Source organism: Engystomops pustulosus, chromosome 10, assembly GCF_040894005.1.
Source record: "Engystomops pustulosus chromosome 10, aEngPut4.maternal, whole genome shotgun sequence".
Lineage (NCBI taxonomy): Eukaryota > Metazoa > Chordata > Amphibia > Anura > Leptodactylidae > Engystomops > Engystomops pustulosus.
Window position 1 is genome coordinate 84015549 of NC_092420.1, and position 26850 is coordinate 84042398.

The 26850-nt window shown below is 42.1% G+C and overlaps 2 protein-coding genes across 2 annotated transcripts; one reads left to right on the forward strand and one right to left on the reverse strand.

The window, feature by feature from the left end:
- Positions 1-9845: 9845 nt before the first annotated feature.
- Positions 9846-16774, forward strand: RPF1 (ribosome production factor 1 homolog). Its single transcript, XM_072127483.1, has 9 exons — positions 9846-10140; positions 11198-11254; positions 11395-11475; positions 11603-11698; positions 12756-12909; positions 13047-13129; positions 14096-14277; positions 14395-14521; positions 16572-16774. Exons 1-9 carry the CDS (start codon positions 9910-9912, stop codon positions 16611-16613), a joined length of 1053 nt encoding a protein of 350 aa, XP_071983584.1. The 5' UTR covers positions 9846-9909; the 3' UTR covers positions 16614-16774.
- A 4115-nt stretch (positions 16775-20889) lies between these two features.
- GNG5 (G protein subunit gamma 5) lies at positions 20890-25626 on the reverse strand. The gene is made up of 3 exons (XM_072126950.1): positions 25470-25626; positions 22112-22256; positions 20890-21134 (listed from the first exon to the last, which is right to left on the reverse strand). Exons 1-2 carry the CDS (start codon positions 25602-25604, stop codon positions 22131-22133), a joined length of 261 nt encoding a protein of 86 aa, XP_071983051.1. The 5' UTR covers positions 25605-25626; the 3' UTR covers positions 20890-21134; positions 22112-22130.
- Between the last annotated feature and the right edge of the window lie 1224 nt (positions 25627-26850).

The window sequence follows — 26850 nt, forward strand, 5'->3', positions numbered from 1 at the left end:
CATTCGTCTCACATAGCCTAAGGGTGATGCCACACATGGCGTTTTTGGTCCGTTTTTAAACATCCGTTTTCAGTCTGTTTTTGGCCTTTTACCATGCGTTTGGCTGATTACAACCTGTTTATCTATTAAGGTTATTGGGAAAAACGGACCAAAAACGCCATGTGTGGCATCACCCTAAGAGTGGCTCCCACTTTGGGGATCAGCCAAGTCCATACATTAAATGGATGGTCATTCATTCATCCATTCCAATAATATTGGGAATGTTACAGAGACAGTGGGGTTCTTATTGCACATTTTTGAACCAGGACAGAACTATTTTTACAGATTTTGCTCTGTGTCCCTGTTAATTAAAGGGGTTTTCCCACAAACAAAAGTTAGTCCCTATCCACGGGATATTCACGCTCCGTCTGACCCCTCACCACTCCGTCAGACTAATAGAGCAGGCGGCCACGCATGACCGTTCTGCTCTATTAACCTCTATGGAGCTGACCTAGATCGGTGAGCACTGAGCTCGGCAATTTCCATCAGCTCCATAGAGATTATAGAGCAGAACGGTCATGTGCAGCCGTCTACTCCATTAGTCTGCGGATCGGCGAGGGACCGATGGACCCTTGTTTTCGGTTTCTGTGGGGGTCTCAGCGCTGAAACCCCCTCTAATCAGCAAGTTAGGCCCTATCCCATGGATAGGGCCTAACTTTAGTTCGTGGGGAAAACCCCTTTAAGGCTAAATCATATGGATTTGGTTTATGACTGAAAAGACTTGAGGTGTGGACTATATAGTAATAGGGTTGGCATAGGTGTGGAACACTCGGGGACCCTTATAATGAGTGTTACATTTGTTACTCCCCTCCATAGTTCTGTAGTTATGTTCTCAGATAACTTCATATATACGTCTCTCTTCCACTGTGGCTTCACAGAGGGAATCACTACATACTGCCCATGTCAGCTAAACAACATTTCTTCACGGAACATAAAAAACATAAAAATAAATCTTTATTTATGGACCAGGGTCGGCAATAGAAAGAGGTAAAAAAAAGATTTAAGTTTCTATATCTTTTTATACTGCTAAAAATTATCAGATGACCTGAGTTCATTCTATTTTTTTTTTTACTTGTACCCAGCACATTGGAAATTGGGTAAATGTAGGGTTGTATTCACATCAGGGTGGTTGCACTCTCTTATCTTAGTAAAGTTAAGAGATAAGAGGCTGCCAGATTAAGTTGGCACTGCTCATTGCCTGTGAAAATGGGTCAAAATCCAACATTTTTAATACTCGTTCCTTCCCAGAGAACGCTGTGGAACAGGGCACCTACATACACCTGATGCTTGATCCTACACAAATAATCCAGAAATGACTACATATGACCATAGGTGCCTCACATAGACAGTATTTGAGATTGACCATAACTCATAGCAGTAAAAACAATCCTTGATACATAACATATTCTTTATTTATGTTAAATGCTTCTGATTTCGCTCAATGTAAAGTGAAATTTGAGCAGTTTTATAAGGATTTACAATTCAATGGGGTTATGAAAAGGTATACGATCAAGGCAAAAATTCAGGCAGGACTATTCATTCCACCCACCTCTGGAGATTTCCCCAATTTAAAGTAGCACCCCAGAAGTTTCAGAGTAGGCATAAATGGAGATACCTCTGCGATGCCAATAGGGGCACAGTATAGAATGTATACATCATCACTAAATATACTGTATACATCATCCTGGATGAGGAAGCCACAATACAATGTATACATCACTATTTATAATGTATACACCATCCTGGATGTCAATGGCATATCACATACATCATCCTGTATGTATGCAGACACTGTCATTATTGTTTACAAATCATATACATTATCCTAGAGGTGTGCAGACACTGTATATAATGTACACATCATCCTATACACTCACCGGCCACTTTATTAGGTACACCTGTCCAACTGCTCGTTAACACTTAATTTCTAATCAGCCAATCACATGGCGGCAACTCAGTGCATTTAGGCATGTAGACATGGTCAAGACAATCTCCTGCAGTTCAAACCGAGCATCAGTATGGGGAAGAAAGGTGATTTGAGGCCTTTGAACGTGGCATGGTTGTTGGTGCCAGAAGGGCTGGTCTGAGTATTTCAGAAACTGCTGATCTACTGGGATTTTCACGCACAACCATCTCTAGGGTTTACAGAGAATGGTCCGAAAAAGAAAAAACATCCAGTGAGCGGCAGTTCTGTGGGCGGAAATGCCTTGTTGATGCCAGAGGTCAGAGGAGAATGGGCAGACTGGTTCGAGCTGATAGAAAGGCAACAGTGACTCAAATCGCCACCCGTTACAACCAAGGTAGGCAGAAGAGCATCTCTGAACGCACAGTACGTCAAACTTTGAGGCAGATGGGCTACAGCAGCAGAAGACCACACCGGGTGCCACTCCTTTCAGCTAAGAACAGGAAACTGAGGCTACAATTTGCACAAGCTCATCGAAATTGGACAGTAGAAGATTGGAAAAACGTTGCCTGGTCTGATGAGTCTCGATTTCAGCTGCGACATTCGGATGGTAGGGTCAGAATTTGGCGTCAACAACATGAAAGCATGGATCCATCCTGCCTTGTATCAGCGGGTCAGGCTGGTGGTGGTGGTGTCATGGTGTGGGGAATATTTTCCTGGCACTCTTTGGGCCCCTTGGTACCAATTGAGCATCGTTGCAATGCCACAGCCTACCTGAGTATTGTTGCTGACCATGTCCATCCCTTTATGACCACAATGTACCCTGTAACATCTGATGGCTACTTTCAGCAGGATAATGCGCCATGTCATAAAGCTGGATTCATCTCAGACTGGTTTCTTGAACATGACAATGAGGTCACTGGACTCAAATGGCCTCCACAGTCACCAGATCTCAATCCAATAGAGCATCTTTGGGATGTGGTGGAACGGGAAATTCGCATCATGGATGTGGAGCCGACAAATCTACGGCAACTGTTTGATGCCATCATGTCAATATGGACCAAAATCTCTGAGGAATGCTTCCAGCACCTTGTTGAATCTATGCCACAAAGAATTGAGGCAGTTCTGAAGGCAAAAGGGGGTCCAACCCGTTACTAGCATGGTGTACCTAATAAAGTGGCCGGTGAGTGTATGTCTATATAATGTATACATATCATATACATCATTTTGTAAGTCTATATACTGTTACATATTATATACAATGTATAGATATATATAATGTATATATATATATATATATATATATATATATATATATATGCATAAATGTATATATACATATATAATATACATTTTCCTGGATGTGTAAACTGCCCTGCACCTACAGCTGATGATCACGTATGTCCCTATGGCAAACATTAATGGCACATCAATTACACATGTCAGTAGCAGGGAATAGGCACATTGATGACCCCTCTAAGTAAGTATCACTATTACTATGCTTGTGGTAATAGATGGGCACAGCGATCACTCCCCGTATAACTGGCATTGTGGCTCGGTGATGAGAGGACTGATCCCAGGGATATAACATGATGCTGGAGCCGGCAAATGTCTCTAGTAATCACACGCCATATACATGTAAGAAGAGAACTGAATTCCTGAGGCAATTTTTTTGAATATATTTCGGGGTGTTTAAAAAACTTTTGAAGGTGGAAGCTCCTTAAAAGTGAATATGCGTCTGACTATAGTACAGTAGGTCATATCAGATGTCGCCATATGTAGTTTTGCTACTGTATTTTGTCTGGTAAAATACAAAGGGCTTATAATTGACACACTACATAGTCAATGGGGTCTGTAGCAGTAGCATGGCCTTTACCAATAAAAATTTGGTGAAGGGAAGCTCCCCCCTGCAGAACCTCCCACCTGGAGGAGAATCAAAATGCTTCTTCCCACATGGCTGGAGAATGTTATTATCTAAACCTAAACGTCACCCAGCGCATTGTTTCTATATCCCATCATGCTTTACATAATATAAAAGGAAATATCCATTAATATCATCTCTAATGAGAATAGTGTCATGTGCCTTTGAATATTCAGCTGCATCTGTCACCATAGCAACGGTATTGCATCTGTCACCATAGCAACAGTTTGAACGAACAGCCAATAGGATTGCGTTGTTTGGTTTTGAACCAGGAAAAAAAAATCCGTTATCTTCAGTCTGTTACAGGTCAGTGGCGGATGGGTAATGTATTATAGGTGGGGGGTTATAGGGGGCCCCACTTTATCCTTACACCCCCCAAATACTCCTGTATAGTTATTACAGGTTCAGGGCCTACTGGGAACCCCAACCCCTGTATATAGTACAATCCCCAAAATGACAGGGGCAGTAGACCAGACCCGTCCATCAGCGCCCCCCAGTGACCAGTGCTGTTCATGTCACTGCTGTTATGTCAGTTTGTGTTATTTCATGGCGTCCGCTGATAGACGCGTCCAGTTCTCTGCCCCAATATCAGCCGCAGGGGTCACTATACAAGACAAGGGCAAACGTCTCACATTCACTGAACCCAATATTAACTGGAGTTTTATTTTGTTTTTGGAGACAAAGAGAGAAGAGAGAAAATGGACACTGGATGTTCCCCCGACTATGGATCCTGTAAGTAGTCTGCCAGATGCTTTGCTGGGATCATGATATCAGGTTGTTGGGCAATGAACACCGAGCTCCACCACAGATCAGCTGATAAACAGAAAGCAGACAGCGCCATTCTCTGTGTAGTGGCTGAACTGAGTCACTGCGCACCACATAGAGAACGGCGCTGTCTTCTTCCTGTTCCCTTCTCTGTATATCAGCTGATCTGTGGGGGCGCTGGGTGTAAGACCCCATCAATCTAATATTGAGGTCCTTGTCTATGGAGATGTTATCCGTATAATAACTGACATTGTTTTTCTTCCTCTTCAGTCTACGCCAGCATCCCTCCGGAAGAGCTTCTGAGACGTCTGGCCTTCTGCGCAGGACTCCTTCCATCTCCGCTGTTCAAGATGGAGCGCCTGATGCCGACCAACCCTGCAGCCCAGCAGCAATTCCTCCGAAAAGAAGAAGAGGAAGAACCTCCAAGAGCAAGAGCCATGGACAGGACTCTGTTACTTAGAGCCGCCATGGTCAGAGAGCTCTGCGCTGACTCCGATGAGGAAGAAGAGCGGCCATGCTTCATCAAACTACAGGTGAAGAAGAGGAAAAGGGAGGAAGACTCTGAAGAGGAAGCAGAGCCCCCAAGACGACGCAGGACGATGCAGCACAACACCTGCCGATTTCCACTCAGCCACCAGAGAAGATCCTGGCTGAAGATCCTGCTCCCAGGCAGCCACTACTTCATCAGCGCAGGACGGCTGCTGTAGGAAGATTGGTAACTATATAGTAATTATAGTAATGTAGTCATAAAGTATTAGTGATATAGTCATTATAATAGTAATATAGTTAAAGAATAGTATGCTAGTAATGTTATAGTAATGATAGTAGTAATATAGTTAAGAAAATACATACTAGTAATGTTAATGTTAATAATAATGTCATAGTCATAGTAATAAGACATTAGTCATCATGACAGTAATATAGCAAAAAAGAAAAAAAATTATAGTAAGAATAAAATAGTAATATCATAGTAGTAAAAAAATAGAATATAGTAAAAAAATATATAGTTATAATAATAATTTAATATTAAGAAAGTATTCCTTATATAGTCATAATATAAGTAATAATATAGTTAAGAAATATATTCAAGTATATTCTAGTAATGTTATAGTAATATTAATAGTAGTAATATAGTTAAAAACATATAGCAATATTTTTGATAGAGTACAGTAATAATATATTACTACTTATTAATATTAATAATGTAGTCATAATAATAGTGATTATATAGTAACAAAAAAACAAAAAAAAAATATAGGAATATTATAATAGTAAAATATATAAAATATATTAGTGAAATATATATAGAATAGTAAAATATATAGTAATATACAGTAATATTATAGTAATAACCTAGTAATAGAAATATAGTCATAATAATAGTAATAATATAGTGTTAGAAAACATAGTAATTATAAAATAGTAATATTGTAGTAGAAAAAAAGAAAAAATATATTAATAACTATAGTAATAATATAAATAAAGATTATTATTATATAGTAATGAGTAATTATTGTTTTAATAATAATAAAAATATATCTATAGAATTGATTAAATAAAAGTAGGATAGTAATAAAACATACAGCCTGCGTCTCTATCTGGCGTAGAGGGGGCATTATCTATAATTATCCGGCTCTGCTAAGTCACGGCTTGTACACTGGGATTCAGGTGTAAAAGTTGTGCTAAATTCCCCCCAATATGTAAAATAGGAACAGACTATTATAATATAATCACATGAGTTATAATTATACATCTGATCCAGGGTTTCAGAACCGATCGCCTTTTCCAGGGGTCAAGAAGGAATTTTTCCCTGCGTCACATGACTGTGTCCAGGTTTTTTGCCTTCTTCTGGATCAGAATGTTTAGGTTTAAGGATTTATTTTAAATTTATAACATAAATCTAGAACAATATAGAGCAGTAATAGCAGTGTAATAGTTGTAGTAATGTTATAGTAATTATAATTGCTGTATTATAGTCGTGATCCAGGGTCTTAGAACCGATCGCCTTTTCCCGGGGTCAAGAAGGAATTTTTGCCTGAGACTGAAAATTCTGTCCAGGTTTTTTGCCTTCTTCTGGATCAATGACTTTAAAAATAGGGAACAATAAAAATAATATTAGAAATCTCACTGTGTGTCCTCTTCATTTCTTGTTTTAGTATACGAGAAAATATAGCGCAGTTCTGACCATATGACGCTATAGTCAGTGTTAGACACAGTTCACATCTCTGTTGGGTCATCAGTTATTTGCATCAGTTATTTTGATCCAAAACCAGAAGTGGCCAAACACACAGAACAGGAGCAAGTCCTTCCCTTATACCTTCATATTGTCACAGGAAAGAGTTGCAATTGTTTTTGGCTGTATTTGGCCGCTTCTGCTATTGGCTGATGCAAATAACTAAAGATCGGAGCAAATGATGGATGGGCCTTAGGGTGATGCCACACATGGCGTCTTTAGTCCGTTTTTTAGCATGCGTTTTCAGTCCATTAAAAACACATACGTTTTTGACAGTTTTTGTCTGTTTTTTTTCCAATTATCCATGTTTAAAAACGGACTAAAAACGCCATGTGTGGCATCATCCTAAGGAATTATCCCTGGAGAGCTGTGTTGCCATATCTGTTGTTAGTAGCAGTAGGACTGTAATATATGGATTTATATTCCAGGAATGTAGCTGGACTTGAAGCACTGGAGTGCACTGGGGTGTGAGACCTCTTCACTGAACACATCACAGCCCCTGAGTAAGAGCAGAAGTGGGATTCTGGTTAGATATAACAGTACAGTGCAGTGGAAAGGATGGGGAGTAGTCTGAATGCAGAAATTAAAGAACACAGCAGTGTGCAGACACTCCCCTAGGGCTCCAAGTCCAGCTACAATCCCGGTCTGACAATTACTGCATTTTCGGCACAGCAAATCTGTGTATTACGATAGCTTTGTAGTGTATAGGATTGATGTACACACAATGTGGAAAATTACTTAGGGTGGTGGCACACATGGCGTTTTGAACCTGTTTTTGGGCCGATAAAAAACGTGCATGCGTTTTTGACAGGTTTGACCAATTATCTTAACTGAAACTGGTCAAAAACGCATGCGTTTTTTGACGGACTGCTTAAAAACGGCCCAAAAAACGGGTTAAAAACGCCATGTGTGCCACCACCCTTAAGCGGAAACGCTAATGCACAGCTTCCTGCTTAAAGTGGTTTTCCACCTTTACAGGGGTTCCACCAAGTCTGATTGTTATCCCGTATTCGGTGGATAACAATCTGGTTGGAGGGGGGTCTGACTCCTAGGACCATTGATCACACGATTCTCCCTTATGGATGAAGCACCAGGTAAAGCACACTTCATGCTACTCCATTCAATACTATGGGAGCACAGCGCTCAGGTATTTCTGTCAAGAAACATGGGCTCTATCAATTAGTGAAAAGTAGACCCTCATTGCTGGGGTCAGTTTTTCGTGATCAGTGTGGTCCCAATCCCATTGCCAGGGGTGTAACTACAGTGGCATAGCAGCTTCTAAGGGACGCGCAGTGTCAGGTGCCCACCACTCAACATATCACACTGCAGAATGGAGGATGTGCACCATTTATACACATATTATGCTGCACATTGTACAGCATAATCTGTATATAAACAGTGCACATCATTGACAGTACAAAGAAGGGGACAGCAGTTCAGTAGTACCAGGAAACTTTCATCTCTACTTCCTGCGGTCCACTTCACCCATGTGGTCTGCACTTCATGGGCTGCATGAAGTGTGTGGCATGATGTCTGTGCATGATATCTTTGGCCCGTCCCGACTGAGACTAGGCATCAGGATCAGCTGCTCCCTTGTGTGCTCCCATCCACCTCCTCCGTCATCCTAGAACCTCTGTAGAAGAAGAAGCAGAACTGCAGGGGAACAAGTTAAGGGAAACAATGAAGTTTTTTTTGTTTAATACCCAGGAAAAGGGGGCCACAATATGAGAGGGGTCATGGAGGACAGTAGGACACAATATGAGGGAAGGGGGCCACAATATGAGAGGAATCATGAAGAACAGGGAGCCACAATATGAAAGGAATTATGGAGGGCAGGAGGCTACAATATAAAGGGAGTGAGACACAATATGAGAGGGATCACTGAGGACAGGCGGCCACAATATGAGGGAGATGGAGGACAGGGGGCAACAATAGGTTAAGGATGGAGGACAGTAGACCACAATATGAGGGGGATATTGGAAAGAAGGCCAAAATATGAGAGAGATGGAGGACAGGGAGCCTCAATATGAGAGAGGATGGAGGACTTGAGGCCACAGTATAAGGCCTCATTCATATGGCCATCTGGGGGGATATATATGTGGCCACAAATTTGCAGCCGCATATACATTCCCATAGACGGCAATGGGGGCCCGGCGGTGGTACGGTGCCACACATGAGGAAAAGATAGAGCGTGCCTTATCCTTCCCCGGTCTGCGGGCACCGCTGTTTTCTATGGAGGGGGGAGAGGTCACCTCCTTCTCATCTCCAGCGCACAGCGGTATGCCCGCCCGATGGGCATACCGCTGTGTGAATGTACCCTAAGGAGAATGAAAGGAGGCCTTACAAGTTTGCAGAGATAAATAAAAGTGGGGGAACAAAAGTAAAGGGTGGATATAATTAAAGAAGGGGTATTATATGGGCCACAGGAATGGGCATTACACTATGTTGTTGCCATTAAGATCCATATACTATGTTTGGGGGTGAAGCAATCAGGAAAAGGAGAGGGATTTTCTTCCCCCCTTTCTCTAGCCCAAAGGTTGGGAGGGAGAGGGGCACAATATGAGGGGGAGATGAAGAGGGCCATAATATGAGGGGGGCGTGAGGCACCACAGTATAAGGGAGGGATGAGGGGCCACAATAGAAGGGGGAGATGAGAGGGCCCACAAAGTTAAGAGGAGCTGAGGGACCACAAAATAAGGGGGAGATGAAGGGGCACAATATGAGGCAAAAATGAGAGACCACAATATGAGGCACCACAGTATGAGTGGGAGATGAGGGACCACAATATGAGGGAGAGATGAGGCACAACAATGCCGGAGATAGGTGGGTTCTCTGAGACATTAATAACGAATGCTTCAGGTAGCTGTATGTAAGTAAAGTACAATAGAGCGGTACATATATATGATATTCATCTCCATTCCCATCATAAAATATTATCAATAAGGCTCCACAATGCAGTTATATTAGGCCTCGTCTCTATGACAACAAGATAACCCGGAAGCGGAAGCGCGGCGGCCGTGCCGGAAGTTTCGTGCCTCCTGCTCCCACATGGCTGCTGGAAAGAGCTCAGAGTCCGGGGAAACTAAAAAACGAAAGAAAAGTAAAACACCGGAGGAGAAGAACGAGGAGAACAATGTGGCGAGCGCGGAGCAGGCCGGGGGCAGCGGCGGGGAGCAGCAGGCGGCCATGGTCTTCCCTCCGACGTTCTCTGTGGCTGAGATCAAGAACAAGCAGCGCAGACATTTCATGTTCATGAAAGAGAAGCTGCAGAAGAAGAAGGTGAGAGGTCGTTCTACAGTGAGGGACCAATCAGAACAGAGCTTATATGTTGTATTTGTTCTGAGTAAATGAAAGACGTCATCTAATTGGTCAGACTATGCAGATGCTCTTCTGTATAGCTGAGGAGATGGGTGCTGTGTAGCCAGAAATATTTGGGGATCTGCAGCCCTTTTATTCAAGGAAATGTCTGCATTATGCATTGGTAGAGCCGCTCATACCAACAAAGGTTAATTATGTTGTGGTGACCTATTCCTCAAAGTGACCCGGATTTTGTGCCACTTAATACTGTGCATGTTATGACTTACGGCCCCTGGGGTCTTGTCACTTATTCTGTGTTTTGGTGTCCTTCAAAGGGATTGTCCAGCACAATGCAACATAGAGATTATTATTGTCAAGAAGGGAATTCCCCCCCCCCCATAAACTGACGGAATTAAGACTACCCAATCAAAATTTTATTAGACAGAATCCAGGCTATAGATCTCCCCTAGGATTGTTTTTGTGACCGTACCAGCACCAAACAATGGACTGATCGTGTATTATACTAGTATCGTCAGCCATTTATGATTATAAGAGTCTAACCTGACAGATCACAAATCCTTTGTATTGGATAGAACTTCTAAATGATAATCTAAATAGTCCATGCAGGGTGTTGGCTTAAAGGGGTTGTCTCAACTTTTTAGATAATATTCTATCCTCATGATGGGGAATAACAAGTAGATTAGTAAGGGTCACCCCAGCTTTCCAGAGAACAGGCTCCCTGTTCTCACTCAATAGTACGGGAGTATCAGAAATTGCTGAGCACAGTTCTAGGCCATCTCTCTTATTCGAACAGCAGGATAAACGGAGAGAACTGCAATCCATTTGTCTGGATTGCTGGAATCCTGTTCTTGTTATTGGTCGGATCCTTGTCGCTCCCATATACTTTGATCACTGTAAACCACTCAGCTCAGGAGATAACTCTTATAACCTATGCCATGGATGTGTGATAACCTTTTAGAATATTAGGGTCTCTCTTGCGTTGATATGAGGCTTATGGACTGATGTCATTTCCTTGCAGGAGAAGATTGCGCTCAGAAAGAAACGTAAGAAGGAGAGAGAGGCCCTCGGGGACAAGGTATGATGTGAACTGTTACATCATATATCTGGAATAATAACATTGATTTAAGTTTTTCCCAAATACTTTAATGCAGTGCATTGTACTGATGAGAGTTGATTTCTGTATATGTAGTAATATTATTATTTTTTATTGTACAGGCTCCACCAAAAGCTGTTCCCAAAACCATTGAAAATCAGCGAGTCTATGACGAGACAACAGTGGATCCAGCAGATGAGGAGGTAAATGATTTTTCCCCAGGTGAAGCTTTTCATTTTGAGACCACGTTATGCAGCAAGACTATTTTTACATGGTGTTTGTTATCCCAATGGTGGCTTAAATACACTCACCTGTCTCTTCCCATTCTAGGTGAAGTATGATGAAGCTACAGATGAATTTGCGCCTTATTTTCAAAGGCAGACCACACCGAAGATCCTTATCACAACATCTGATCGACCCCGTGGTGTAAGGAATTTGATTTCTTATTTGACTTGTTCCCTATGTTATTATCAGCAGGTTAAATATTCCATCACTAAGGCTCGGTTCACATAAATTGTTTTGCCATATGTTGTAAGGAAACATGGGGGAAATTCCAACGTGTCCTTACAATGTATGGCACAGCCACATACGTATCGCGCTGTATGCTTATGTCCCATACAGGAATCTTAGTTAGGGGACCCCTCCTCCCCCCTGAATGCAGAGGTTGGAGCGTACATGTAGGGTTGTTTCTCCAGTGATGTCACTGTTCTTATATGGACGATTACATAACTGGGTCCCCCCTCCTGCTAAACGACGTATCAGCTCAGAGAGGCTGGAGTGGGAGGGATGCAATAAGCTGCATTCACTCCCCAAAGCCTTCTGTTGTCTTAACTGAGCACATGCGTTGCTTGCTATGTCTTTCCCTCCTGCCTATTTTGCAACGTCTAGTGGTCATACAGAGACAACAACTATGCCTCCGTTCCGCCACTACATGTTAATGGATACGCTGAGCGCACAGTATAACCGTATCACTAAAGCCCTTTACCCAAGAGTAAGTACAGTCAGCAATTCTAGGTTTGGTCCAGGAAATCCCACAAGCACAGGGAATGAGATTCTCTTGTGTAGTGGCCTGTCTTTTCATTCTGTATTAAAATTATACAAAACTGCTGGCAGCGCTAGCTCTGGAGAACTAGTTTAAAATACCATGATGTCTACTGTTGCTAGGAGCTGAACTGTAAAAACTAAACTTTTAGTCCAAAGATTTAAGTCCTCTAAGTGCAATGAGGGTAGTTCCCCGCCTTAAAGTGCTTTCTGCACTAAACTGATTCACATCTCCCACTCTGCTGTAAAGCTGCCATGATTTAGGCCCTGTCACATATCTATGTAGCACCCTTCTGCTGTATGTTGATGCTTTCACCTCTCTGCTGCATACTGATGGAGAACGAATGATTGCTATGCTTTCTAGCAGAAGCCCCAAGAAGCTAGATAGTGTGCAGTTATGTGAACGAAATTCTCAATCTGATTTTATATTTCTCTCTCCCAGCGGACCGTACGGTTTACAGAACAACTATCTTCCATCATACCCAACTCCCACGTGTATTACAGGAGGGGTCTAGCACTGAAGAAGATCATACCACAGTGTATAGCGAAAGACTTTACAGACCTCATTGTCATCAATGAGGACAGGAAAATTCCAAGTATCCTTTTCAAGCAGCCGTTCTTTTCCTGTTGTCACATGTTCATGGCTGGTGATGTGTGTGTATCTGACAAGTGTTTGTACCCTCCACCTGTAAGGTTCTTCTTTCCCAGTTGTATCCCTAACTCTGCCCCTCAGATGGACTTGTCCTCAGTCATCTCCCTAACGGACCAACAGCTCATTTTAAGATCAGTAATGTGCGTCTGCGGAAAGAAATGAAGGTATGTTTGATTAGTGGAATGGGACAATTTTTGTCCTTGCAAATTAGTCTGTGTCTAAAGTTTAACTCTTTACCTGAGTCACGGAGGCAATCAGAAAAGTGGGGTTTCTAAATTAATATCTGGATTACCACTCACTTTTGTGACCCTATTAAAATACTGCATCTCTTTACTTGCAGGGATTTATTTGATGGCCTATTGTCGGGGTCAGTTTTCAATATCTGATCAGAAGGAAGTGTGATTACACTGATCAGCTTTCAAAGTCTGTGGTTGCCCCAGCATATAACACAGTGTATGGATACAAAAACTCAGTGCCCTGTAAAGTAGCTGTGAGCCATTACTGCAGCGTGGCACTTAATAGAATGGGAACTGAAAGTGCAGTAACAGTTCATGGACACTACACAAAGCCATCTACTTCTGGCTCCATATACAGTCCAGCATAGAGGTTGTCATCCACCCTGGAAATCGTTCCGCAGAGGCCAGGTGTCAGCTTCCCACTAATCAGATTGAATTAAAAAAAAAACTCCACATTTTAATTGGGGGTTTTTAGTACTGAAATCTGCATTGCCTTGCATTGTTGTCACTTTATAGACTAAGTGCATGTGGATAAACCAGTGTAAAGGCTACAGCAATCTGCTCAATGTTCTCATATTGATGGGTTTATCGAATTATAGTCAATCATCGTTCCAATTTCCGGAAAAAAAAACGCCCTGTAACCACCCGTAGAGCGGGGAAGTTGCTGCACGGCAGTTGCATTGAGTTCCCTACATTGCAGCCAAAACACTGAACTGTTCCTTTTGCTTTTTGTATCCAATCGGTAACCCCCCACTAATCACCAAGTGATGAACTATATTGTATTAGGGGTACAACCCTCTTGTGGAGAATGGTTATATATACAGAAGTTTGTAGCTCTAGACCTGCACGTGTGTATTTCTGTTTATTATTTGACTGAATTTCTATTGTTTACAGAGAAAGGGAAAAGAACCAACAGAGCACAAACCTGAGGTCATCCTAAATAACTTCACCACTCGTCTCGGTCACTCCATCGGTCGCATGTTTGCCTCCCTCTACCCACATGATCCCCAGTTTGTAGGAAGACAAGTGGCAACTTTCCACAACCAAAGAGATTACATCTTCTTTAGATACCACAGGTACATTGTGTGTGTTTGCAGTACATGGCAGATGTTGTAGTCTCTTGTCCTGCTGTCACATGGAGATATAGATAGATTATTCTGTAAGATGGTATATGATGCCCTGTTTCTCTACAGATACATTTTTAGGAGTGAAAAAAAGGTGGGAATTCAAGAGCTAGGACCGCGATTCACATTAAAGCTGAGGTCTCTTCAGAAGGGAACGTTTGATTCTAAGTACGGAGAATACGAGTGGGTTCATAAGGTAAGTCAAATGATCTGGAATTAGACCAACACATGATGCCTCTTCCCTATTTGCAGAGGAGCTGTAAATAAATGTATTCTAGTCTACGTCCAGTTATAGACCCGGACGTTCAATTTGTGCATTGTCTTTTAGTACCTGACAATGTACAATCATAAAGTGACCGGCTCTGTTTCTCTGAGCAAACATCAGTATCACACATCTCTGGATTTGGCTTGCCGAATACCTGACATGTGTTGGGCCAAGTTCATGCTTGTTTTCAGAAGGTTCATTTCCCCCCTTCCGTTATTAAAAAGTGGAAAAAATTGCAAATCAGTTTGCGTCCTTTCAACAATGGAAGGTACATGCGCGTCATTGGGGAATAGAAGGTGAATGGAAGACCCAGTTTCCTGGTGCAAACAGATCGTTCGATGTATTCGCGGCTCTGTGATTCCTCTGTAATGCGCCATATGACTGAGCATATCAGTTTTTTTGTGATCTGTAAATCACAGCAGTTTCCCTAAGACACTGATAGGATCATGTTTTTGAACTGCTCCTGGCGTGTACCCAGGAAGTACACACAACATGGGTGAAAATAACTCCAACCACATCAAAAACAATTATACACATGAAAAGCAAAGAAAAGAGGTCTTTGCTTTTCATGTGTACCCAGGAAGTACAGCCATGAGGCACCATAAAGAGGTTAGAAGTGTTCTTTTGATTTTAGTCAGGTCAATGTGACTTAAAGGAAAGCTACCATCACAACTAATCTTGATAAACCAGGGACAGTTTCCTATAGATCCATGTACCATGACTGTGGTAATCTTCTTACAATGTATACAATGCTATTTTATGTCCAATACAATGACCACACATGCATGTGTGTGTATATATATTATCCATATATCCATCATGATAAACCAGGGACATTACTCATAGATCCAGGCACTGTGACTGTGGTAATGTTCTTATTTGTTATCCATGGCCTCCTTCCTTCTAAAAATCAACTTTTTAAAATTATTCTGTGATTCTATGTTACCAGAACCCCTCCGTGCTGCAGATTTTCATCTGTAAGGCGTATGTATAGCTGCAAGAATGTGGCCGTACATACATCCCCCATAGACGGCAATGGGCGCACGGAGCGGCACCATACTGCTCCGTACATGGGGAAAAGATAGGGCATGTCTTATCTTTCCCCGTGTTACGGTGCCGTGCATGGCTATGGAAAGGGGAGGGGTCACCACTCCTCCTCTCCATCGCGGCAATCGTATGCTCAGGAGGAATATGTTCATGTGCATGTAGCCTAAGTGTACTTCCCCCTCCCACTCTGTGCTAAAATTTCCTCTGCTGCATAGGGAGGGTGAGACCGTGTAATTCTGCAGCAAGGAGGGGCTCTGGGAATACCCCCCCCCCCAGAGCCCTTCCGACTTAGTAGCATAATTAACAAAGTTGATTTTAGAAGGAAGGAGGCCTTGGATAACAAATATAAGAAGATCCACAGTCACGGTGCCTGGATCTGAGTAAGTGTCCCTGGTTAATCAGGATGGATTTTGATGATAGATTTCATTTACGGTATTTTTCGGACTATAAGGCGCACAAAAAATCATTTGATTTTCTCAGAAATCAAAGGTGCGCCTTAAAGTCCAGTGCGCCTTACATATGAACCGTACTTACAGACAACAGCTGCCTTGAACTGTGCACAGGTCTGCCCCCTGGTAATTCATCCTTATAATCAGGTGCGCCTTATAGTCCAGTTCGCCTTACATATGAACCTAGACATTTTAGCAGGCATTTATTGATGGTGCGCCTTATACTCCGGTGCGCCTTATAGTCCGAAAAATACTGTAATGTATAAAATAGTATTGTATACAAGAGTATAGAGTAAAAAAACTAAATGCGTGGTATAGGTTCAACCCACAATGGAATTCAGTGGTTATTGTACATTATTAAAGTTTTATATGTCAAATTTAAGCATCACTTGTGAGTGACCTTGGTCTTGTTGTATCAAATTAATGAGTGTAAATAAAATTGTCCAGTTTTTCTAACAATTTGTTTTTGTTCTCTCCCCTTATAGCGACATCAAATGGATTCAAACAGAAGAAAATTCCACTTATAAAGAGACTTTTCATTCTGCGCTCGGAATCACAAACAACATGTATACATCTGTAATGATTGACATTTGCAGATCTCTACAGCAGGTTCTTTTCACACAGCGCCCCCTGGTGGAGGAAGGAAAAAAAAAACTATAGAAGAAAAATATTTTTTATTGTGAAAATAGGATCATCTGTGCTGGTCCAGAACAAAACTTTCTGCTTTAGATCCTTAGGGCCGGTGCCATCAGGACATCTTTGTGTTATTATCAACTTCACAGATTCAAGTCTGGAAACTTTCCAGTTTTTACTTCCTGGTTTGTAATTGAAGTTTCTGTGCATCATATGTTAAACTGCAGTTACATTCAGAATTTCTCTTCTGTCAATACAGAATTCCTGTAACTTCAGTATGTGCAGATAGTTTGACCCATAACATGTAATAAAACCAGCAAAGGTGTTGAATCCTGACATCAGCATTTTGGAAGAAATATATGTATTTATAGAAGGAAATTGTGTGTTTTTTCCCCCCCCTGCTGTATGCCAAGCAGGGTTTGGCAACTACAGCACGCCCCATTTAATTCATCGTTTGGTGCCTAGCACAGCTGACCATGCCGGGAGTTGTAGTTTCACAATAGTAGAACGTTGTAGACCACTAGTTACTTGAATAGAATTTTGGGTTCTCCTCTGGGGCCACTCTTAGCTGATGCCTTGTACACCAAAGGTCAATTATTTTAAAGGAAATCTACCATCAAAATGAAGCATGATAAACCATGGACACCTACTCATAGATACAGACACTGCCTGTGGTAATCATTTTTGTCATCCATAGCCTCCTTCCTTTTAAAATAAACTTGTATAATTATGCAAATGAACCAGAGGTGCTTTGGGGAGAGGGGCGTTGCTAGAACATGCCCCCCAATGCTGTAGCTTTGCAGGCTGCTACCAAAATTCCACCATGCTCTGCATGCTTAGAGCAAGCAAGGGGGAGAGTACCGGCCTTCAGACTCATTAGCATAGTTTTTAAAGTTGATTTTATTAGGAAGGAGGCCATGGATAACAAAGATTACCACAGTCACTGTGCCTGGATCTATGAGTCGGGGTCCCTGGTTTGTCATGATGGTAGATTTCCTTTAAACATATGTGACTTTTTGACCTGATATTCCAGTCGTAGCTCATAGCTGTATAATGGGTCAGGTACACATGGCAGCTTTCTTCCTTCTTGTGAGGAGCTAAATTGCATGAGGCACTGCTCAAATATCATTCCATCAATGTTACCCTCGGAAAAAGATCAGTCAGGATGAATTATCAAGCCCCCAAACTTCTGGTTGCTTGGGTTTACTTTTTCATACATTTTGCTACATTTAGCCTTTTCAGTCCTAATAATTAACTGGATTGGGATTTTCTGTAAATCTGCATATTAACATTTAGATTGTATATAGAGTACAGCGAATGACAGGGCTGCAATCCTGACCCTACAAGTATAATATTCCAATATGCGATGCTCATCTTTAAAAGTTATATAAAACCCTGGTACGATCAACCCCCTGGTAAAGTTCTGCAACAGAGAAATCAGTTCTAGTAATCTGAATGTGTTTGGCAGCAAGTACATAGATTTAAAGCTCCTCTCACTAGACAATTGCTGTAATAAATCTGCATATTGTGAAATCTTCCTTTTAGCTGGAGCCACTCAGTCTATCACCATGGGTGGAGTGAAATCACCAGCAGATGACCCTGGGTGGAGTAGCATCATGGTGGATGTTTTGTACAAAACCCACCGTGCATATGAAATGTATACACTTGAGTATAAGCGGAGATGCCCCCCCCCCCCCCCAAAAAAAAAAACTGGAAAAAATGTCTTGAGTTTAAGCTGAAGGTGGGAAATGCATTGGTCACAGCCTCCCTAGTATATAGCCTGCAGCACCTGCCCCCAATAGAATGGTCCTCTTTCATACAGCGATGCTCCGGCATCGGCTCAGTGTCCCTGCATGGTCCGTCGCAGGCACCATGACGTCAGCCGCTCGCTGACAACATAGTGTGTACCAATGCAGAAAAAAGGAAAATTATCTTTACTATAATCGGACACAAATACATTTGTTTTTCAACCATAGTTTCTGCAGGACAAGCTGACCTTTTCCATTGATACCATTTTAGAGACTGATTTGAGAAATTTTTATGTTGGCAAAAAAGTGGCTATGAAAACACTTGGGTGGTATTTTCTGTTACAGGTTCACAGTCAGGAAAAATTTCTTCTCTCATTGTGGGATTATTTTACTACTGGCCTCAGGCCCACTAGGGTAAATTCACCCAAGGAGTTCTGATCACTGAGCATATACAGATCAAATACTGCAATACAACTGTATACAAATGTGAATGACTCTTCATGACAGTCATGGGAGCCTTTAAAAGTTTGGTGCCCTCTTATGAGGTCATCAAGGTCTTAAAAGCTGGTGGCACCCCGGTAAAAGCATAGTTAGATGAGTTTACCCCAACACTAATTCCACAAGCATTGGAAACCAGGTTTCTGATGTGTTTTATGGGGTGATAATGGGGCAGATTTCTCTACCATGATCCAGAGTAATTAAATGACAGGTCACACATTTGTTTTGAACTATAAATTATCAGCAGAAAGCAGTTTCCAATGTGGAATTTCCTGCTGCTGTGTGTATGGGATTTCATAAATTCACAGGTAACATACTACATCTATGGGAGGCCTTAGTCTTCTACTACCAGGTTTCACACACCGTGGTCCAGTGGTCTCCTCCCTGTACTGAAAACTAACACCTGGCGTCCCCTGAACATTGCCAAGTCCTGCCAGGAATTGTAGTCTCACTACACAATACAGAACCTCTATAGAGGAAACATGCAAATGAGCTTTCCAGGATGGGGACAAGGAAATATATAGTGGAAGCAGAGACCAGACACGTGTATGGTTAGACATTTTAATGAAGCATTGCTTTCTCTAGAGTGTAGAAACATTTTGTGTGTTAAAAATTTACAAAAACAAACATTGCAACAAAATAGAATGTAAATTTCCACTGAATTCTGCAACAAACATTCAGACGACACCGAATTGTTTCCTGGTTCTGATGGGGCTCAATAATTATAAAATGATGTTAATAGCTTAGAAGATTGAATGCTCTCCAGATGGGGCCGCTACATAGGAGCCGTGTAAAGCAGGGTCACACACACAGGGAAGTTTAATCCAAGTTTTTCTAATCCTATAAACTTGATTGCTCAGTAACATCTGGATGTGTACTTGGGGGGGTATGACCAGATGTAGTGGATCAGCTGTGAAATTTTTTGCATATTAAAAATTGATATGTTAAGGTTACTGGACTTCAAATGCAAATATCAGCCCTTTGCAATGTAAGGATAAATCCTGAAGCTAAACCATAGCAATTACTATTAAAAGGGGTTGACCAGAGGTTGATAAAAGCTGCTGCTTTCTTCCAAAAACAGCGCCACGTGTGACTATGGTTAATGCCAGTATTGCAGCTCAGTTGTAGAGATGAATGTAGCTTAGTTGGTATCATTCGTTACCTAAGGCTACATTCACACGGCTGTATGGGGGACATATAAAATAAGCTCATGGCAGCAAACGCGCGGCACTGTATCGTTCTGTAGCCAGGAGAAAGATGGGACATGTCCCATCTTTCCCCATAATATGCCGCCGTTCGCCATATTTCACTATGGAGAGAAGCGGGGGTGAGCAGCACTCACACCCTCCTCCCCTCCACGGCTTACCTATGGTATGGCAGGCACACATTGTGTGAATGTAGCCCAGGGTCAGAAGAGGAGCCGTTTTTGGAAGAACACTGCCATGTTTTTTTAATCTCCGAACAAACCTTGTGGTGTGGTTAGAAACCAAGAAATCAGCGCTGTGTAGACCCAACCCTTTTCCTTTAGGAGGGAAAGAATAATTTGCACAAATTTCCCCAGGGATCATAACATGCAGCACCTCATGAATGCACGAATCAGGGGATGTTCATCTTTATGGAGACTTTAGATCTATCTTTGAGTTTGATTGCATCTACTGACCACATTGAGGGGAAAAAAAAAAAAATTATATCATTTAGTTTCTCTAGTCAGATTAAGGCCATATTCACACAGCCATAATGTGCTGTATTTCAGAGTCTGTATTATTGCTGCAGCCTCATACAGTTAACCTGATCCAAACTTGTAACACTAAAGAAGCTTATAGGGGGATCTCCATATAGATCAGCAGGTACAATACAAATCCTAAAATTCAGCCTCTTATGGCTGCCTGACCCAAGAAGATGCTACATCAACCCACACCGAGGAAAAAGTTAATAGGAAACATTTATTGTGATTAGTCACCAGTGTATAAAATGGATACATTTCCTTTTAAAAAGATAAGAAACGCAAATGACTGCAAAATAGCTCACGACGGAGAGGTAGATGTTAAAGTTGGTAGAAATGTACAATATAGAAAACTTGGCACATCCCAGGGGGGGGTCATCATCGTCATAAGAGTTCTACCGAGCGGTTCCATCAGAACAAAGTTATGATCCAGCTATTGTTAAAATCTGTAAAAAAATAAAAACAATTAGAGTCATAACAAATAAGGAATATTCACTATGATTTGTGGCTCAAAGGGCATCTACAACCAGGATGAAAGACTGTATACAAACTAACCTGTGGGGCTCCAGACTCCATTAACACCTATGGAGCCTGGAGCCCCTCAGGTTGATTTGGATACAGTCTTTGATCCAGTTGGTAGATGCCCTTTAATAATGGGCGTTTCCATATTGGATGGTTAAAGAAGATCCAGGGAATATGACAGGAGTCTTCTAGATGTATACTGAGGATTGTTAGACTAAGGTCTGCTTAGGTTTAGGGGTCTTAGACCAAGCTCGTCCTGTGCACCAATCACTTTTTTTGGGACTCTTATAAGCAATGGCTCTCAACCTGGAGGTCAAACAAACCTTTTACAGGAATCGCCTAAGACCATCAAGAAAACACATACAGGCAGTCCCCGGGTTACATACAAGATAGGGTCTGTAGGTTTGTTCTTAAGTTGAATTTGTATGCAAGTCGGAACTGTATATTTTATAATTGTAGTTAGACATTTTTTTTGGTCTCCATAACAATTGGATTTTAAAAATTGTGGATTGTCATAAGAACCAGGATTAATAATAAAGCTTCATTACAGACGCCTGTGATAACTGTTACAGCTGATTATTGTAGCCTGGGACTAAAGTACAGTAAGTTACCAACATCCAGAGGTCGTTTGTAACTAGGGGTCGTATGTAAGGCGAGTGTTCTTAAGTAGGGGACCGCCAGTATTGATAATGGTCTTAGGCCCTGGATATGTCTCCCACTCACCAAGCACATCCTGCCCCCTGCTCCTGACTCACTAGCTGTAGAGCCGCAGTAAAGTTAGGAGCCAGGATCCGCTTCCACCTGATGTCTCCCATGGTCTATGACGGCCATTAATCACCTCCAACCCCTTTAACATGTCAATGACATTGCATGTGATACAAGGCGCAGTATCCAAACTCACCATGGAGAGAAAGTGTAGCTCACAGGAAAGAGCAGACTTTCGGGGGCCGGAAAGGGTTTGTGCTAGAAGAGATTCCAGTTAGTAACGGATCGTGCTGTGCGTTCTGCATACAGAACTGCTTCAGGTCCGCCGCAGCCTGAGAAACCTACAAGAACAACAATGGCGCAAAGTTACTAATTATGTAGCGGTCAAGAGTAAAGCAGGTCTATAGTCTTAATGGATGTCAGATTTATTAAAGCATCTGATGCCGGATGATATATATGGGGCATCTTTGTAGACAATCCAACTGTTTGAGGGATGTATATCTGGCCGGATAAACGCCACCACCCACCCATAGGAAGCTTTGGCGCCCTGGGCCGTTACTGTGACCACAACAAGTGATCACCATACTGCACCCGAACAAGCTCTATCTTCGGCCATAAGAACGGCTGCATGGCATTATTTTCTATGGAGAGGGGAGGGGTGAGCAGCACTCTCCTCTCCAGTGCACCTGACATATGCCTGGCCATGGCCAGGTGGACATACGTCAATGTGAATGCACCACATCATTAGGACTCCAGAGCCATTAATAGCTACAGAGGAAACCGGGATCCAGGCTCCCAACTCTGAAATGTGAAGTCTGGGGATGGGACACCAAGCGTTATAGTTATATATGACTTCTATAAAAAGTCCCTGCATACCCATGGGACAACCAGACCACAATTACTGTTTGGTGGGAACGCAGGGATTCCTTGCATCATGTATAAACCTCCATGCACATAGACATGGGGGAGATTCATCGTAAAATAGTGTATGAGAAAATCTCAAATAAATCTCATAAATAAATAGGCTTAGGCTTCATGATGTATCTAGCGAGGGCTGTAGTGCAGTACAGTATAGAGTAGGTATGGAAATTATTTAGACCCATTTACATTTTTCACTCTGTTTCATGGTAGCCAATTGGCAAGGTCAAAAAAGTTTATTTTTGGTTTATTAATGTGCCCTCCGCCCCCATTTTGACAGAAATATCATATGGTCATAAGTATTTAGTCCCTGGTGATAAGTATTCGGCCCCTTTGCTCAGTGTTGAGTAGAAGCTTTGGAGCTGGTGCAGCCGGGAGTCTTCTTGGGAATGATGGAATGAGTTTCTCACCCCTGGATTTGGGGATCCTCTGCCTCCTCCTTACAGATCCTCTCCAGCTCCCTCAGGTTGGATGGTGAACATTGGTGGAAGCCATTTTCAGGTATCTCCAGAGATGCTCCCTTGGGTTTAGGTCCGGGCTCCGTTGGGTCAGTCAGGAATGGTCACAGAGATGTTCTGAAGCCTCTGCTGTGTTATTTTAGCTGTGTGCTTAGGGTCATTGTCCTGATGGAAGATGAACTTTCAGCCCAGAGCATCTGAAGAGTCCCCCCCACCCCTTCAATTACACCCAGTGGTCTTGTCCCTCCCCCCATAGCCCGATGCTGCCCCTACCATGTGTCACTGCTGGGATTGTCTTTGACAGCTGATGAGCAGCACCTTGTTTTCTCCACCTCTGAGAATTAACATCAAAAAGTTCTACCAGACCATCGAATCTTATTTCTCATAGTCTCATGTGTTTTGCACACTGTGTGCGGCTTTCATATGTCTTGCACTGAGGAGACACTTCTGTCTGCAGAAAGCCATAAAACCCTGACTGGTGGAGGCTGCAGTGATGGGAGAAAGTTCTACAAAATCCCCCATCTCCCTACTGTATTTTTGGAGCTCATCCACAGTGATCTTGGGGATTCTTTTTACCGCTCTCACCATGGCTATTCTCCCACAATTACTTGGATTGGCTGGACTTAGGAACCTTGAGTGCTACAGAAATTCTTTTGGAATCTTGGCCAGATCTGTGCCTTGCCACAATTCTGTCTCTGAGCTCCTTGGGCAGTATTTTAGACCTCATGATTCCCATGTGCTCTGATATGCACGGTGAGGATATGTAGGTGTGTGCCTTTCCTAATCAAGTCCAATCAGTTTAATTAAACACAGCTGGACTCCAATGAAGGAGAAGAACCATCTCAAGGAGGATCAGAAAAAAAAATGGACAGCATGCAATTTAATTACAGCAAAGGGTCTGAATACTTATAACCGTGTGATATTTCCTTGTATACATTTTATTGTTTTTTTTTTTTTTTTAACTTATTTAAATTTTTTGTTAACTTATCGATTGGATACAATGAAACAAAGAATGAAAAATTAATATCCCCTTTAGAGGAAATCAAGAATCAAATTCCATCATGATAAACCAGGGACATTACTCATAAATCCAGTCCCCGTGACTGTGGTAATCTTATATTCGTTATCCATGGCCTCCTTCCTTCTACAATCAACTTATGCTAATAAACCCAAAGGGCTATGAGGAGCATTTTCCTGCTGTAATCTCACACAGTGGGAGGAAGGGGCAGGCTCATGCACAGTGTAACAGCAGCAGCCTGTGAGCTCTGGTAACGCCCCCACGAGCCCTTCTGGCTCATTAGCATAATATGAGTTGATTATAGAAGGAAGGAGGCCATGGATGACCAATATGAGATGATACCAGAGTCCCGGTGCCTGGATCTATGAGTAATGTCCCTGGGTTATAATGATGGATTTTAGTAGATTTCTTTAAAACCCCACCACTTTACCTACTTTTGTAACAACCCCCAGCAGATGGGTGATACATGTATGATGGATATCTTACTACCAGGCCCCCCGAATAAACACAAGACGCATAAGGGTGACATGGCATTTTGAACCCATTTTTGGTACATTATTAAGGAGTCCCTTAAAAAAAAATGAAATTTTAGAAAATGCATGCATTTTTGACAGGTTTTACCAATCACCTTAATTAAAACTGGTCAAAACTGGATGCGTTTTTGGACGGACTGCTTAAAAATGGACCAAAAACGGGTGCAAAACACCATGTGTGGCATCACCCTAAGGGAGGAGATGTGACCCCAATTATCTTGCACCCCATTTGTAATAAATACAGTAAAAACACCTCTGTAGGGTCCCATTTGGTCTGTATCGCGCTGCAGTATAGAAATATTATGCCAATCTATAATACAAGTCGCACAAAAACACACACACACACATATATATATATATATATATTTAGTTGTGGGTCCAATATTTGTTTTTTTTTGGGGGTGGCAATAGTAATGAGCCTCCACGATTAGCAAATCCTGGAGTTTAGGACCATTAATAGGGGATATGTGCAGGAAAAAATCTCAAAATATCCCCAAAATATGAACACTAGAGGGAATGAGCCCCGCACACATCCTCCCCTCCCCCCCCCCCCCCCCCCCCCCCAAGGAGGAAGTCTGGGGGTCTCTGTATTACCCGGTATTACACAAGAAGGTCGTCGCCTCTTACCTTCACCCGGTTGATGCCGGCCTCCACCCGCAGCTGCTGCACCACCTTCTTCATAGCGGACACGTTCGCTGTTGCCGACATTTTGGTTGCAAACTTTTTTTTTTCCGCCCAACTTTTCCGCTGTGTTCTGCGCATGCGCTTTAATGTGCGACTCCCTGGCGGCGGAGGGGCGGGGCCAGGCGCGCCGCCGGCTCACAGGCTTGAGGCGTCGGGGTCGCGCTTTGTGAGGAGGGAGGGGGCAGGAAGGGCGGGAGATCACCGTCGTGTTGTTGTTGTTTCTCGTTTCCTGAGAGACTCTTTTTGTCAGGGCAGATAGTAGTGAAGCTTCCCCTGCACAAAGAGGACGTGACTGCGGTTACTTATTTATAGAAGTACAAGCTTTCTGTGCCAGATACCTCTCTGTACAGGGCACGGACAGTTTTGTGTGAAAATATAAATGTTACACTTTGGTCCTAAATAAACGCGCTCAGTGCTAATTTCAACATGAAATAATGTGGAAAGACGCTTAATAATAATAAATAATAATTTTAATAATAAAAAATATGTACATTAATCAGTCATTTTTAGCACCATGAGGAAGTAGCGCTGCTCCTGAGGTGAAAATGGTGGCAAAATTGTGATGTATACGTAAATACTGATTATCAGCCCGCCAAATTCCCTGAGGGTGTTTTCCCAAGTTTTTGTCACATTTTTAACCGGTTAAGGACCAGGCCCTTTTTGTTTTTTTCATTTCCATTTTTCACTCCCCACCTTCAAAAATCTACAATTTTTTTTATTTTTACACGTAAAGAGCTGTGTGACGGCTTGTTTTCTGCTTCATAGTGATGATATTGAATATTCCATGCCGTGTCCTGGGAAGCGGCAAAAAATTCCAAATTAAGTGAAAATTGTGAAAAAACGCATTTGCGCCGTTTTCTTGTGGGCTTGGATTTTGCGGCTTTCACTGTGCGCCCCAAATGACATGTCTACTTTATTCTTTGGGTTGGTACGATCACGTGGATACCATATCTGTAATGTTTTCATACATTTACAAAAATTAAATCCTCCTGTACAAAATTATATATTTTTTTTATTTTGCCATTTCTGGCGCTAATAACTTTTTCATACTTCATTGTACGGAGCTGTGGGTGGCGTCATTTTTTGCAACTTTTGATGAAGTTGTCAATTATATCATTTTTAGGACTGTGCGACCTTTCGATCACTTTTTATTGATTTTTTATATTTTTCATAATGGCAAAAAAGTGCCATTTTCGACTTTGGGCGCTATTTTCCGTTACGGGGTTAAATGCAGTGAAAACCCGTTATTATATTTTGATAGATCGGGCATTTTCGGACACGTCGATACCTTATGTGTTTATGATTTTTCTGTTTATTTATATTT